This window comes from Sphaerodactylus townsendi, linkage group LG02 (assembly GCF_021028975.2).
Source record: "Sphaerodactylus townsendi isolate TG3544 linkage group LG02, MPM_Stown_v2.3, whole genome shotgun sequence".
NCBI lineage: Eukaryota > Metazoa > Chordata > Lepidosauria > Squamata > Sphaerodactylidae > Sphaerodactylus > Sphaerodactylus townsendi.
This window is the reverse complement of record NC_059426.1, coordinates 77,980,214-77,993,527: the sequence shown is the minus strand read 5'-3', so window position 1 is coordinate 77,993,527 and position 13,314 is coordinate 77,980,214. Positions and strand designations below refer to the sequence as shown.

General features: G+C 44.3%; 1 protein-coding gene across 1 annotated transcript in view; it reads right to left on the bottom strand.

Annotated features, from left to right (window-relative positions):
* Positions 1-10,302: 10,302 nt before the first annotated feature.
* Positions 10,303-13,314, bottom strand: part of CRACR2B (calcium release activated channel regulator 2B) — a 37,749-nt gene continuing 34,737 nt past the window's right edge. The window contains exon 11 of the mRNA XM_048483376.1: positions 10,303-13,064. Coding sequence (XP_048339333.1) covers positions 12,908-13,064 — 157 coding nt within the window. The 3' untranslated portion in view covers positions 10,303-12,907. The remainder of the gene's footprint in view (positions 13,065-13,314) is intronic.

The following is a 13,314-nucleotide window of genomic DNA, read 5'->3' as shown; positions in this document are numbered from 1 at the left end:
TGTAGGTTTGCTGTCTTATTGCTAGAGAAAAAAGAAAATTAACTCTTGCGCAGCAGCGCATCTACAGTAAGGACTGCACTTCCTTTCCCTAGATTGCCGAAGGGCAATTTGCCTTCCCAAACAGACAGAACTAGGAAGCTCCACAATGTGGGAAGGTATCATTTTCTTCTCCCCAGCTCTCTCCTCTTCCTTTCTGTGAAAGCCTCCTTAGCCTCTCCCCTTTCCTTCCTTCCTTCCTTCCTTCCTTCCTTCCTTCCTTCCTTCCTTCCTTCCTTCCTTCCTTCCACCCACTTATCTTAATCTTTCCCCTTGTCTTCATCTTTCTTTCCTTTCCACCCCTGAAGCTTCTACCTGGGCAAACTGTGGATCAGATGTATGGCATCAATAGGGTTGTCAGTTCTAGGTAGGGAAATACCAGGAGATTTGGAGGGTGGAACCAGGGAGAGGTGGGAATGCCATACAGTTTATCCTCCAAAGCAGCCCTTTCCTCTAGGGGAACTGTTCTTAGTCATCTAGAGATCAATTATAATAGTGAGAGATCTCCAGGTACCACCTGGAGGTTGGCAACCTAGGGTGCCAACCTTCAGGCTAGGCCAAATTCCATGGTAGGGGACTGATAAGTCAACTAACGTTTGCCTGTCTCCAATCCTCAGTTCCCCTCCTTCCTTCTCCTGGCAGCCTTTCCTTGACAAACTGCACAGTGGGGAACTGAAAGGACTTGTGATATTCCCCCCTGAACCCCCTTCTCCACACTATTTCTTCTTTTCACTTCCTGGCAACCTTACCTGTCCATGTTTCCTTTTCTCCTTCCCATCCACCTTTACCTGCCCCCATCTTCTCTCCTCCATTTTATCCTCACAACAACCCTGTGAGATGAGTTAGACTAAGAATGTATAACTGGTTGAAGGTCACCCAGTGAGCTTCCATGGCAGAATGGAGACTAGAACCTGGATCTCCCAGATCCTAGGATGATACTGTAGTCTCTGCACTCTAGTGGGTTTCGTAAGGTGGGGGCTGTTAAACAGCAGCAAGCAGCTAGGCCTGGGTGAGTCGTGCCAGTCAGCTAATAGCAAGTTGTCCAGTGGTTGCTGCCATGCCTGATGACTCAAGTCCCCCTTCAGTGGCCAAAATAACCTCAGAAAGAGCCCTACCCCTTCCCCTACCTTTTACAGATAGTAACCAAGGGTGGAAGGCTGGCAATATTACATGGTTGCCTAGTGGTGGCCACTGAGTGCATTTGTTCCTTAAAGTTGTAGGCTCTGCTTCTATTATTTTGGGATTTGTGTTAACAATTTGTGCTATTTGTTTTAGATTTCAATTAAAAAAAACCCCTAGGTTTTTCTCTGGTTTGAAGAAAGATTGTTTAGTCTGTCCAGACTTGTATAGTACTTTTCCAAAGACTAGCACACGCACATACAAGTGGTTCTAACCTGGACACACGTCATCCAATTTCGGACTGCCACAAATGAGGGCTCTGCAGTAATGTCATACATCACCAGGATGCCATCCACCCTTCGGAAATACTGTTTGGTGATGCTCTGGAACCTAATTTCAAACCAAATTCAAGAACATTGATCGATTCTCATATTTACAACCACTTTCTCCAAGTCCTTTGTATGGTTAAAGTGCAGTTATCAAAACAGGAAATTTCTCCACCCACAGATGTGAAAAGATTGCAGATAGGTGTTTTGCAAAATTAACATAGCATTTTCTTAGAAAGAATCTGGGAGAATATCAGATCAGTGCAATAACCAATTGTGGGGCATGCAAATAACAATTTTCCTAGTAATGCTACTCTGCACTTCTCTTGCTGTTCCCATTTGAATTACCAGTAATGCATACAGCACAGTTTCAGTGTAGGTATAATTGCAGCAACTGGGAGAAAAACCCATAAAGAGCCATTAAAACTGTCAAGAGGGGCAGAGATGTACCCAAGATAAAAAAAAAACCTTATTCATTTTCCAAATATTCATGTATTTGACACTTGGTAGTCTCTCATACATAAATATTATTGTTATCTTTGATTATATGTACATACGTGCATGTGTATATACATACACACACCTTTTTTCTTTTAATCTTAATCTTAGTGTGACACTGTCACTGTACAGACTCAAATTGGCTGTATGAGCAGTATCATTAAAAGAAAGTAAATGATACTTTTCTCAAAAGATTGCACTATGTACTTTTTCAGAACATGTTAATTGGCTCAGCCAAAAAGTTTAGATTGGTAAAGTACATATCATTCTAGCAACCGAGAAAGCCCTGAATGTCCAAGGAATGTTTGTACTGGGACAGTACTAAACAGAAAACAGCCTTGTTAGTAGTACAATATAGTGGAACAGAGAAATAGAACAAATGGACACACACAAACGCACTTAAAACACACAGTATCTATGGTCAGCTTTTTTCCCCAAGAGAAGTTACATACTATTATAGAATGATGTGCAACTCCATTCCCAAAAACCCACCATTTATTTGCAGCCAATCACAGCTCTGTGATGAATGTACCTGTGATGACCCACAAAGTCGCATATCCGTGCATTTTGCATTCACACCTTATTTTAGGTGTATAATTAAAACTTCAACTTGTATGCACATTTGGGAGGCTGAATTCATATATGGAACCCTGTGAACAATGGTGCATTCATGGGGAGCAGGAGGGCCATTGACCCAGGCACCATACACCTGGGTCATGTGGAGGTACATTTGGGGCCCCTGCCCTCCCCACCACTGTGCCGGCCCACAAGTTTTTTTTTTAAAAAAAAACCCTTTTCCTCCCCCAGACAGCAACAGCATGGCTCCCAAAAAGCGAGTGGTGCCAAGTGGCTGTGAGTGAGTGCCTGCCTGCTGGCCTGGGCAGCCTTTTGCTGCATCCAGGCCAGTGCCTGTCCCTTGCTGCTGTGTACCTGCAGTGGCACTATGGTGGCTCTGAGTGCTGCCTGAGAGCCAGGAGGGCGTGCACCATGGATCACAGGCTAGAGGGGCAACAGGGGACTGGGAAGGTGTTGGTGTTCTTTAGTCACACACATATTTCCTTGCAATTTATAGAGCTGCCATTAAGTATGCATCCGAAATATAATGTGTGAAGTGGTCAATATTACAGTTAATAATTTCTGAGTAAAAAAGTACTGGGCATTTGCAAGGCTACAAAATACATTGATATTTTGGACTATCATTCCTGTCAATTTATTTATTTATTTTGGCCTTCAGTCATCATTGGATGCTTTACAGGACTCATCAATACCTGCAGAGCACAAAATCTTACCTCTCCTGTCCAGCTGTATCCCATAGTTGTAAAAGCACCTGTGTGTTATCAACCATCAAACTTTTCACCTGGTAGTCAATGCCTACAGAGAAACAATAGACCCCATGAGTCTAGGTGGGGTCATGCTGCCAAGGGACTGGCAACCCTAGGCTGATATCTTGCTTGGATGCATACAAATTTGCATAAAAGACAGAAGTTGCTGCATCTCCCAGATTATGGATGGATACATCTATTCACATTCAGAATTGAGCACAAGAGAGAAATGGTTCTGCAGGGTTTGCAGCAAAATCAGTGTTCATCATTCTTCCTACCTAACAGTTGCAATCCCTCCATTCCCTTTCCCCAGAACAGTGTTGCATTGTTCTACAAATTGATTGTGCTTTCTTTAAAAAAGAAAAGGTATTGTTTTCCATTTCATAGACTGCCAAAATCAATACTTAACCACAAATTTATGAAGAGCTCAAAATACAAAATCAAAAGGAAAATTGCAAGGAAATGAACATTTACTGGAGGGAATACTGCTGAACAAACATATAGTAGCATTTCGCCTCCAGGGACAGATTTAAGACAGCATTATATTATAGTTTGAACAAGCATTCCATTTTGCTTGCTGGTAAGTATAGAAAAAGGCTCCTTCAGCAACACCAAAAGATTGTAGTGTGGAACCACCCCTTTTCTTCTACCAGAGTACTGACAAATAGGTTTTAGCCTACTCAGCGTTGCCAGCTTGGCTTGTCCTCAGTTGTGCCTACCTGTGAGGCAGAACTTTTCCTTAACCTCAGCATAAAGCACCAATTTGCCTCCCTCAAATGCAAAAAGAAAGCCATGTAATATTTTAAGACCAAGCAAAATAACTCAACACAGTACATCACTTTTCATCAAGGCATTACAAAGCAACTAGGAAATATATATATATATATCTCAAATCATAATGTCTTTTCAATTGTTATTCATTACAGAAGTACATACAGTGGACCAGGCAGCAACAAACAATGGATAGGTTGTTTATGGAACATTCAACACTGTTACAAATTATGCAAAGATCACTTTAAGAATCTTCCTTTATGTCCCTAATTTCTGTACTTCTGGAAATTCCAGTTACCAATGGTTGCGTTGATCTTAGCCAGAAAATGGTTGTGGCAAAAACACTGGATAAAGGAGCTCTTGCCAACTCCAGAGTTCCCAAGAAGCACGACTTTGAAGACACAATCAGGAGAAGAGCCAATAGTTTCACGAGTCTGCAAACAGTAGCAGTCATCAGTGGCAGGAGAGAAAGAAGAATTTATAAAATCATGATACAGGTTGCATTTTATAAGCTAGCTGGGAAAAGTCAACAGAAATACTAGCATGAATAAATGTATGCAAATACTTAATTTATTTAATCAATTAATTTATTTAATCAATGCTTAGGCCAGTAGTTCCCAGCCTGGGGTACGTGCCAGAGTGTGTGGGAGTATGCAAAAATAATTATGTAATGGGTTTGCTAATATGGGGGTACAATTTTAGGGAAATTGATTACCAAGGTTTGGTCATTCAGATATTGGTTTGGTCATTCAGATATTGTTATTCCTCCTCACTTTACACTACCTAGGGCAGTGGTGGCAAACCTTTGGCACTCCAGATGTTATGGACTACAATTCCCATCAGCCCCTGCTGGCCATGCTGGTAGGGGCTGATGGGAATTGTAGTCCATAACATCTGGAGTGCCAAAGGTTCGCAACTACGGACCTAGGGGAAGATCAGGAGAGGGCCTTCAAGTTGCATGATAATGCTGGTGAAGAACGTGTGTTCAAATATGTTAGTAAAATGTTGACTTTCCCTATGGTAAAGTGTTGACCATTTCCCACTTCTCCCCAAGAAATTTTTTTTAAAAATCAGTGGATTGGAAGGTATCTTTTTGTGGGTTGTACCTCCTCCTGAGGTTTGGCAGAAAAGTCCTTTAAAAGGTAGTCTCTCAATAATTTATCTCTTGTTTTTCCACCTGAGTTAACAGAGTATTTCAATGTCCCACACAAACCCTAACTTTCTCCACAGGTAAAAAGCAAAAACACTGAAAGGTATTCTTCCCCAATCTAGTTGGCAGAGGAGGGATTGAATTGCCAGGGTTCACATGGAGACTGTTGTTCAACCTTACACTATCTCCAGGTAACAGTCTTCTGGGGAAAGCTAATTTTCATCTACAATTGTCCTGCTAGAAATGGGTTATTCTTCCTTAGAAGCTCAGGGAGACATGAATTGAGGCAGGGTCAAGCCTTTTTTCAGGATAGTGGAAGTCACAAAAAAGCAGCATGTATCCTGCCCATGGAGCAAGGAGATGGCACATCCCATATAAGGATGCATTTCTCACCGAGGAAGAATTTGGCATTTTAAAACTTTATTGTATCCATTTTAATTATTATTATTATTATTATTTTATTCGGCTTAATAGACAGCCCAACCCCCGAAGGGCTCTGGGCGGTGTACAATGAGACATAAAACAAATACAATATAAGGTCTCATAAAATACAATATAACGATAAAACATTAAAATCCATTAAAATACATTATAGCAGCAATTCCAGAGAGTACAAATAAAAATACATGCCCAAATGCATGCACAGATGGCGCCCAACCCAAAGGCCAGGGGGGTCACCATTGCCCAAAAATGGATGGTATCAGTGATCAGGCAATGCTGAAGATGGCAAAACTGTCGTGGGGGCTACAGAGGGGGCAGGCAGTCTGCGGCTGGCATCCCCAAAGGCCCGGTGGAATAACCCCGTCTTGCAGTCTCTATGAACTCACCAAGGTCCCGCAGGGCCCGGATACCAGATGGCAAAGCATCTCCACCAGGACGGCGCCAGGGCCATAAAGGCCCTGACCCAGGTAGAGGCCAGCCGTGATCAATGAGGAGCCGGGATCAATAGGCAAATTTGGCCTCTGCAGATAGCAGAGGCCTATTTGGGACATATGGGGTTAGACGGTCTCGCAGGTATGAAGGCCCCAAGCCGCTGAGGGCCTTAAAAGTTAACACCAACACCTTGAAGACGATCCGGAATTCCACTGGGAGCCAGTGCAGATGGTACAGCACAGGGGTAATATGATCTCTAAAAGAACCACCTGTCAAAAGCCGGGCCGCTGCATTCTGGACCAGCTTTAACTTCCGGATCAGTCGCAAGGGAAGGCCTGCGTAGAGCGAGTTGCAGTAGTCCATCCTGGAGGTGACCATGTCATAGATCACTGTGGCCAGGTCGACCTGGGAGAGATAGGGGGCCAGCCGCCGCGCTTGGCGAAGATGGAAAAAAGCCGTTCGGGTAACACAAGCCACCTGTCTCTCCATAGATAATGAAGAATCCAGGTGGACCCCGAGGCTACAAGCCAAAGAGGTCGGGGCCAACGAGACCCTTCCCAGCACTGGCAGCTGGAAATCCCCAATCTCCCCCACTCGCGCACTCCAGCCAAAGGACCTCCGCCTTCGATGGATTTGCCCCGTGAACCTGCTCTGCTTCAACCAACCAGCAAATCCAGCTTCAAACAATGCTGTAGAGCCGCGAGGGGCGGAAGCCATCCCTCGTTCTATCAACAGAATGAGCTGGGTGTCATCAGCATACTGGTGACAGACCAGCCTAAAGCCTCGCACCAGCTGAGCAAGGGGTCGCATGTAGATATTAAATATGAGCAGGGATAATAAGGACCCTTGGGGCACACCACAATAGAGGCGGGGTACCGCTGGGAGGTTTGGTCCCCGCATCTACACCTGCTGACCCCTATCACGGAGAAACGAGGCAATCCACTGAAGGACAGTGCCCCGTATCTCTGGACGCAGCCAGGCGGTGGGTCAAAAGGTCAGCGGTCGCATCACATCAAACGCCAAGTGTAAGATCGAAAGCAACACCAGCAGCTCGCATCCGCCTCGCATCAAAACGGCATGCGTGAGCGTATCTGTGATGGCAACAAGGACGGCCTCTGTCCTATGCCCGGCAATGAAGCCGGACTGGAAGGGGATCAAGCGCTTTTCGATGTGTCCTCCAGGAAGGCCTGAAGTTGCTCCAACATTCACTCTCACCATTACCTTACCCACGAAACGAAAAGATTCGGAGACTGGGCGGTAACAGCCGTGATCACTAGGATCTAAAGATAGTCTTTTCTAGAAGTGGGCGGACCACCCATTCCTTCAACCCACCCAGAAAAATTCCTTGCTCTGGGCATTAACAGCACATCAACAGGTACGGTTGCAGCTCCTCTGGTGGGCCTTCACCAGCTTTGTGGAGGTAATCAATGGATCCAGAGGATAGGCTATGTAGGTCTAACAGCAGCCAGGACTCTGCTCAAGGCTATCAGGCTCTGAGGAGAAGGTAAAACCGATCCAAACAAGGATCAGAAGACGGCCATGGAGCCCTAAAGTTCACTAACTGTCTCAAATGTGGATGCATATCCTGGCGGAGCTTAATTTAACTTTATCCTAAAAGCTCATAAAATGCCTCAAGGCCGATATCCAATTGGGAATTTGCAGCCCCTCCCGGTAATTAGGTGCAGGAACGAATACCTAAAACCATTTTGCTGGGAAAGAGCTTAAAGCCGAATGGCGAGAGGACGAAAAATAAGCTCGTTTCGCCCCCTTGGTTGCCATCTCATAGGCCTTCATAAACGTCCTAAAAGATGATAGTGCCACCTCGTCATGAGACTTCCTCCACACTCGCTCTAGACGTCTGAGCTCCCGTTTCATCAGGCACAGCTCCTCGGTACACCAAGGAGCCAGCCGAGAGCGGGAGCGCAGAGGCCGCCGGGGAGCAAGCACCTCGATGGCATCGGAGAGTCTTCCACTTGCTCATCAAGGGTGCCAGTGGGTTCAGGATCCTGCAGAGCATTCAGGAAACCAATGGGATCCGCGAGCAGTCTCCCAAGGAAGGCACAGATAAATCAGCCCATCGCCTAGACGGGGTTGGTTATAGTCCATCCGGACCTTCAGGGCATGGCAGTACCTAGCAAGAGATGGGTGACCATATTAACTCCGGACCCGAAGACCAAACGGAGGTGCGGATCTTGAACAAAGCCTCATGGGTGGGGACAGCGTTGATCAAGGAGAGGTCCAGCGTCGCCATGGATGACACCCAGGTCCGCGAGCTACCGAACATGAGGCGGTGTCGACATGGACATTGAAATCACCCAGGACAACCAGCCTGGGGAACTGCAACGCCCAGTCAGCCACCGCCTCCAGCAGCTGCGACAGGCTATCTCCCGGTGCGTTAGGCGACCGGTACACCAGGAAGACAGCCAACCTCTCCGAAGACATCCACTCCAGGCCGGCACACTCAATACCAGTGATCCTCGGGACAGGGACAGCCCTGAAAGGGATCGAATCCCGGACAAACTCTTAATTGAAGAGTTTCCTGTGACCCTGGGGGTTCTGCTCTGATTTGCGCAACTGTTTCCCCTGTCTGCACCTAGTCACAACTCTCAGGCCAAGATCCATAATTAGATACAAGATGGTAATTACTACCAATTTTTATATAGTCTTATATGTTAAGGATGCCCACAAAGCATCAAATGATGTAAAGTTCAATAATAAAAGTAAATGCATGAGGATAGGAAATACTCTCCAGTTACTAGACTCACCACAGTTTCATTGCCAATGGGCAATACCCTTGGGTATAAACAAGTATCCACAAAACCGTGGATAATTTCCTTCCAGTCTGTGTTGTCCTTCTGAGAACTTGGTTTTCCACCGCCTCCTGCAGTTGGCTTCCCTGGCAATATATATCACTTCTCACTCATGCATGGGATTACCCCATCTTCCCTGCTTCGGAATAAGCCTGTGTCGGTCAAGGAGAATTCCCAATGTTTCTTTTTAGGCACTTCCAAAGTTGCAGCATCTGGCAGAATATGAGGAAAATCTCCAAAGACAGGTTGCCTGTGATCAGGCCTGCCGGCAGTGGGAAGAAATGACCATAAAGATCAGTTCAAACAACACAGGAGTGAGGCAGAGTTTTAATCAAACTTGCATGTAATGTAGACATTGGGATGAAAGGAGGACACCAGCTATTTTTCATGCGAAGGGAAGAGAATGCAGCAAGCATATCGTGAGCTCCAGAGGCCTTCAAACAAGGATACCCTACCAGTGTTAACTAGTTTGTAAAACAGTTTCTGCTACAGTAGCTTCACCCCATCTTCTCAACCAGCACTGATAAAACAGGAGAGCTGCAAGAAGAGTTTATAGCAGGCTAGCATTGCAGATGAGTCTATAAAACAAGCTCAACATATGGCCTGGGCGAGTCCAGATAGGACTAGCAAAAGCTCCCATGATTTTTGACCAACTAGTTTGGGTCACTCAGATTAGTTTTAGCTAGAATCAAATCACTCAGACCTCACAATACCTTTTGTGCATGCAGGTATTCCCAAGAAAAGCCTGCTTCTGGGCTCTAAGTGCATTATTTCTGACAGCATTCCCTTCCCTCCTAACAGAATGCACAATACTGTGAAAATTGTATTGAATGTGCGCATTGTGCTTACATTCCTCATGGTGAACTCTCTCACCCTCAGCACCATTACATTAGTGCCCATCCCCACACTTGCCCATTCATCTGTGAAAAATGCAGTACAGAATACACATTATACCACCTACTACAATGACCAACATTAATCCACTTGGGGAGGAGAAATGGAGAGGACAGTTTGACCGCAGTGACTCAACGGCATGCAGAGGAGCACAATACAACAGACTCCATTCTAACCATTTAATTGACTTCTCCACTAGGTAACTGTCTACCACTGACCCTTTCTTCTTTAACTGGAGCCTTTTGTTTGGAGCTGCCTGAAAATTAGAAAAATTAAGTTAAAATACATCATTGAATGAGAACAATTCAACAGATCTTCAACAGCTAAGCTCTGCTAGATGTAAACCAATACATCAGCTTCCATTTAGCCACTGGTAGACAATGTCTTTAAAGTTTTTGGAACTAATTGAAGAACATTTCAGTGTCCCACTTGGTGTGTGCATGCATTATATGGAACGTTTTCACCACAAGGACTTCCAAGAGATTACAATAAAACCCAATACGTGTGTGCTCCAAGTTTATTCAGAACCCAGTCTTAAACATTTCACTGATCCTCAAAGTGACCTTGTAAACCACAACATGGTAAACCACAACCATATAAAAGAAATACATTTTATACAATGAAAAATGACAATCATATGATGGCTATTTCTCTAGTCCTAACCACTTTTATTGTAACTTTTGCCTTTACACAGATGGTGAAGAAGCAACATTGATTTGAAACAGCAGAACACACAAACATGAAGGATTTGATAATGATGGCAACAAAACACATGAAATTTTATCATGGCAGAAAACAAAGAGCTTCGGGGCACTGGTACACATTTCAATAATTGAATGATATCTGAAATGTACTGAGGTCATAACATCAACAATAAACACACCAAATATATGTAATGGGACTCACAGATAGAATGCATCTGCTGAAGACTGAAACTAGGGCTTCTGGATCTAAAGAATGATTCTTGGCTACCTTAGCTAGAAAACACACTGGAATGGTAATCATGAGTCAATTTGTTAACCAGACTAGCATGTCTCTGTGAGACTCACCACAGTAAATATGCTCATTACTCTGAAATCTACTCAAGTACAGCCTGTGAAAATCCAGCACTGAAGTCGTGAGCAAGCAAGGTTCATGAGGCACGGTATTAAATCACACAGATTCCAATCTCAATCAGCTCCAGGCCTCTTCCAGAGAAGAATACTTCAGATGACACACCAGGCCTGTTCAATGAGGCCCAAAAGATATATGATGCTCGGAATGGGTATGTCCAGCTGTCTGCATTCACATGAGGAAACCTGCTCCCCTGTATAGATCTGCTGTGAGTCTGAAGTGTGCACCATAGTCTGCATTGAAGTATTTTCCAGCCAAAGTGATTTTTGGAAGTGCAGCAGTTTGCAGATGTTCCAAAAGCAGGTTTGGAAGAAGTTCCTACTATTAGCACCACCTTTTGATAAATATACAGTAACAGATCCTACAGATGCAAGTAAAAAAACAGCAATCTTGGCAAAAAGTAATAAATAAAATCAATCACTGACAGGCTTCCAGAGAGAAGCTTTTGCACATCAACTTACTGCTGAATTGGCAAACCTTTTTCTTTCCACTTAGTTATTGTTGCCAGCAGAAGAAGCTGTCTGATGATGTACACAGAAGGGGGGGGGGGTACAAGAGGGCTGTCAGTTATGTTCAAGAACTGGCATTTTTAACACTTTCTCTTGATTCATGCCAACTCTTCCTAGAGAACCAACATGGTTACATTTTCCATATGTACTCATCTTTGACAGCCAGTGTGGTGTAGTGATTAAGAATGTTGGACTTGGATCTGGAGAACTGGGGTCGATTCCCTACATGAAGACTGCTGGGTGACCTTGGGCCAGTCACAGTTCTCTCAGAACTCTCTTGGCCCAGCAGAGGCAGGCAATGGCAAACCCCCTCTGAAAGTCTTATGACTTGAAAACCCTAGAGTCACCATAAATTGATGACACTTTCCATCATCAGCATTCATATTTGGAGTGATTTTCTCGGAGCTCTTGATCATGCACTTAACCTCATGTCCTCACCAGGATGTGATAACAGCTTCAAAGGATCATTTGCCTATTGCCTAAGAGGCTTGCAATTGTATGAAAACATCAAAAATGCAAAACATGCACATTAAATGTGTGCAGCATGGAGGTTACATATACATTTTCCCCACCCTCTGCTTATCTGACAATGCAGCCACATGACAAGTAATAACAAACATGGAGTAGAATTATATTCTGGAATGCACATGAGCTCACAGACACAAGAAAACCAAGATGCCAAACTAGGAAAATCCCTGTTCCCCATTCATACCATCATGCTTAGCAACTTCAAAAAAATCTCCAGTCAAGTTTCATAAAAATTCTGATCTGTGCAGGCACATCATTGAAAAAGGCAGTTATTTATTAACAAACTTTTCCTTTTATTTCATTCCTGAACTTCATTCAAGAGTAGGCAAATCAGCAGCAAGAGAAATATTTCACAGTGGAACAAGAGAAGTCTTCTTGGAGGTGAACTTCACATTTTGATAATAACTTGCTGGTTCGTGCTGGGCTACTGAATGACTTTTTCACATACATCATCTCTCCTTACATTATCCCCAAAAGGAAGGGGGGTAGAAAAGGACAAAACAAATTTTGTTTTTGCAGTCTGCTTTTTCTCCTTCACAGTTAAGGAAGCACATTCAATAAGCCTACAAGGGCGAGGTGACAAGCTGGCACAGTAGAGCCACCAGCAGGCGAACCAGTGGCTTCAAGCTGAAGCAAGTTATAGCACTTGCAAAGGGAAGTTTCAGTCTGTCCTCCAGAATGGTGACAGAAAGAAATGGAACATCTGAGGTACTCTTTAAACCAGGTGATGGTTTTTCAGCTATAGTTCCTCTGCCTCTGGTGCCCAATTCTCAGATTATGTATAAAATACCGCATTTCCTTCCATGTCCACTCAACTAGAGACCTTTTCCTTGTATGTCATATTAGATGGCTTCTATTACAATTTAAAAATTCCCAGGTTTTAATATACAGCTCTCTTTAAACTTAGGGATGCAAAGAATGCTCCTCTGCAGATACTATTAAAAACACGAGGCCTCAGTCAATGTCCCCCACGTAACTGTAATGACCCCACATGATGGCAGCAAATGCAGCAGGCCAAGGGAAGGTGACTGGAGGCTAAAAGTTTTGGTCTCAGACTAACCAACTTCTTGGTTTCGAAGGCATCTCTCTCATCTCGCAGCTTCTTGTTCATCTCCCTGCCCCAAAGGAAAGAGACACAAGAAAAATTATAGGTGTTATTTTACACAAGCCTGTTCCTTCGTCACGATCCAGTCTACAACAGAGCAAACTAATCACTCTGGCAGGACAGGGGGGAAGGAGGAGGGGTGTGGGGTGATTTTCTGCCCCCACATGACCCCAACGGTGGCTGCCTGTGGCACCTATCCCCACCCCTCCCCATGGAAGCTACACCACTGAGCAAAAGACTTTGTTTGAGTTGTTGTGCTC